General features: G+C 29.5%; 1 protein-coding gene across 1 annotated transcript in view; it reads right to left on the reverse strand.

Moving 5' to 3' along the window:
• LOC120554013 (target of Nesh-SH3-like) overlaps positions 1-2,500 on the reverse strand; it is a 40,304-nt gene that overhangs the window by 5,416 nt on the left and 32,388 nt on the right. The window contains exon 20 of the mRNA XM_039792561.1: positions 1,213-1,242. Within this exon, the coding sequence (XP_039648495.1) occupies positions 1,213-1,242 (30 nt within the window). The remainder of the gene's footprint in view (positions 1-1,212; positions 1,243-2,500) is intronic.

Here is a 2,500-nt window from a genome sequence, read left to right on the forward strand (position 1 = left end):
ATATAAATATATTCAAGTATATATATAAATATATTCAGTATATTATATATAAATATATTCAGTATATATAAATATATTCAGTATATATAAATATATTCTGTATATATAAATATATTCCTATATAAATATATTCTGTATATTATATATAAATATATACAGTATATATAAATATATTCTGTATATATAAATATATTCAGTATATATAAATATATTCTGTATATTATATATAAATATATACAGTATATATAAATATATTCTGTATATATAAATATATTCTGTATATATAAATATATTCAGTATATATAAAATATATTCAGTATATATAAATATATTCAGTATATATAAATATATTCTGTATATATAATATATTCAGTATATATAAATATATTCTGTATATATAAATATATTCTGTATATATAAATATATTCTGTATATATATATATAAATATATTCAGTATATATAAATATATTCAGTATATATAAATATATTCTGTATATATAAATATATTCTGTATATATAAATATATTCTGTATATATAAATATATTCAGTATATATAAATATATTCAGTATATATAAATATATTCTGTATATATAAATATATTCTGTATATATATATAAATATATTCAGTATATATAAATATATTCAGTATATATATAAATATATTCAGTATATATAAATATATTCTGTATATATAAATATATTCTGTATATATAATATATTCTGTATATTATATATAAATATATACAGTATATAAATATATTCTGTATATATATAAATATATTCAGTATATATAAATATATTCAGTATATATAAATATATTCAGTATATATAAATATATTCTGTATATATATAAATATATTCAGTATATATAAATATATTCAGTATATATAAATATATTCAGTATATATAAATATATTCAGTATATATAAATATATTCAGTATATATAAATATATTCTGTATATATAAATATATTCAGTATATATAAATATATTCAGTACATATAAATATATTCTGTATATATAAATATATTCTGTATATATAAATATATTCTGTATATATAAATATATTCAGTATATATAAATATATTCTGTATATATAAATATATACAGTATATATAAATATATTCAGTATATATAAATATATTCAGTATATATAAATATATTCAGTATATAAAGAGAGGGTATAAAGGATGTTAGTTTCTAACGTACCTGAAACGTTCTCACTGACTCGAGGATCAGCTGATGACCAAACACAGGAAACACACACAGTTACCTTCTTATCACTGGCTGTGTGTGTGTGTGTGTGTATCTCTGTGTGTGTGTGTGTGTGTGTGTGTGTGTGTGTGTGTGTGTGTGTATCTCTGTGTGTGTACCTGTGTGTGTGTGTGTGGTGTGTGTGTGTGTCTGTGTGTGTCTGTGTGTGTGTGTGTGTGTGTGTGTGTACTGTGAATCTGTGTGTGTGTGTGTGTGTGTGTATTCTGTGTGTGTGTGTGTGTGTGTGTGTATCTGTGTGTGTGTGTTATCTGTGTGTGTGTGTGTGTGTGAGCGTGATACTGTGTGTATTATATGTGTGTGTTGTGTATATGTGCTGTTGTGTGAGTGTGTGTGTGTGGTGTCCCGTGTGTGTGTGCTCTATGTGTGTGTGTGTGTGTATTCTGTGTGTGTGTGTCTGTGTGTGTGTGATGATCTTGATTGATGATGCTGTGCGATGATGTATGGGTGACGTTAGATGATGGTGTTATTGAGTGATGTGTGTATGTGATGATGATGTGATATGTGTGTCGTGTGTTTGATGATGTTAATGTGATATGGTGGTGTGAGAGTATATGATGATGATATGTGTATGTTTGTGATGTTAGTAGTGTGTGGTTCCGTGAGATGTGGTGTGTGTGTATGTGTATGGTGTGTTGAGATATGGGTTTCTGTGTGTGAGGATGTGTATGGGGGGGGTTGTGTGTGAGTGGTGTGGGTTGGTGTGTTGTAGAGGGGATTGTGGGGGGTTTTGTATGGTGATGTATTGTGTGGTTTGATGTGATGATATGTGTGGGTGATGTAGGTATTGGTGTTGTGGGTTGTGTGTGGGGGTGGGGGGGGAGGGGGTTTGTGTGTGTATGGGGTGTGTTATGTGTGTAGTTGTGTGTGTGTATGTGTGTGTGTGTGTGTGTGTGTGTGTGTGTGTATTGTGTGTGGGTGTGTGTGTGTGGTGTATGTGTGTGTGTGTGTGTGTTGTGTGGTGTGTGTGTGTGTGTGGTGTGTGTGTGTGTGATTGGATGTGTTTTTGGTTTTTATGTGTAGTGTGGGTGTGTTTTGGTATAGTGGGGTGTATAGGGGGGGGTGAGTGGTGTGTGTGTGTGTATGTGTGTGTATGTGTGTATTGTGAGTGTATAGGGGGGGTGGTTTTGTGTGTGGTGTGTGTGTGGGGGGGGGGTAAGTGGGTGTGAGGTGTGTGGGTGGTGTGTGGTGTGTGGGTGTGTGTGTGTGTGGTGTAATGTATGTG

The sequence above is a fragment of the Perca fluviatilis genome, chromosome 24, assembly GCF_010015445.1.
Source record: "Perca fluviatilis chromosome 24, GENO_Pfluv_1.0, whole genome shotgun sequence".
Lineage (NCBI taxonomy): Eukaryota > Metazoa > Chordata > Actinopteri > Perciformes > Percidae > Perca > Perca fluviatilis.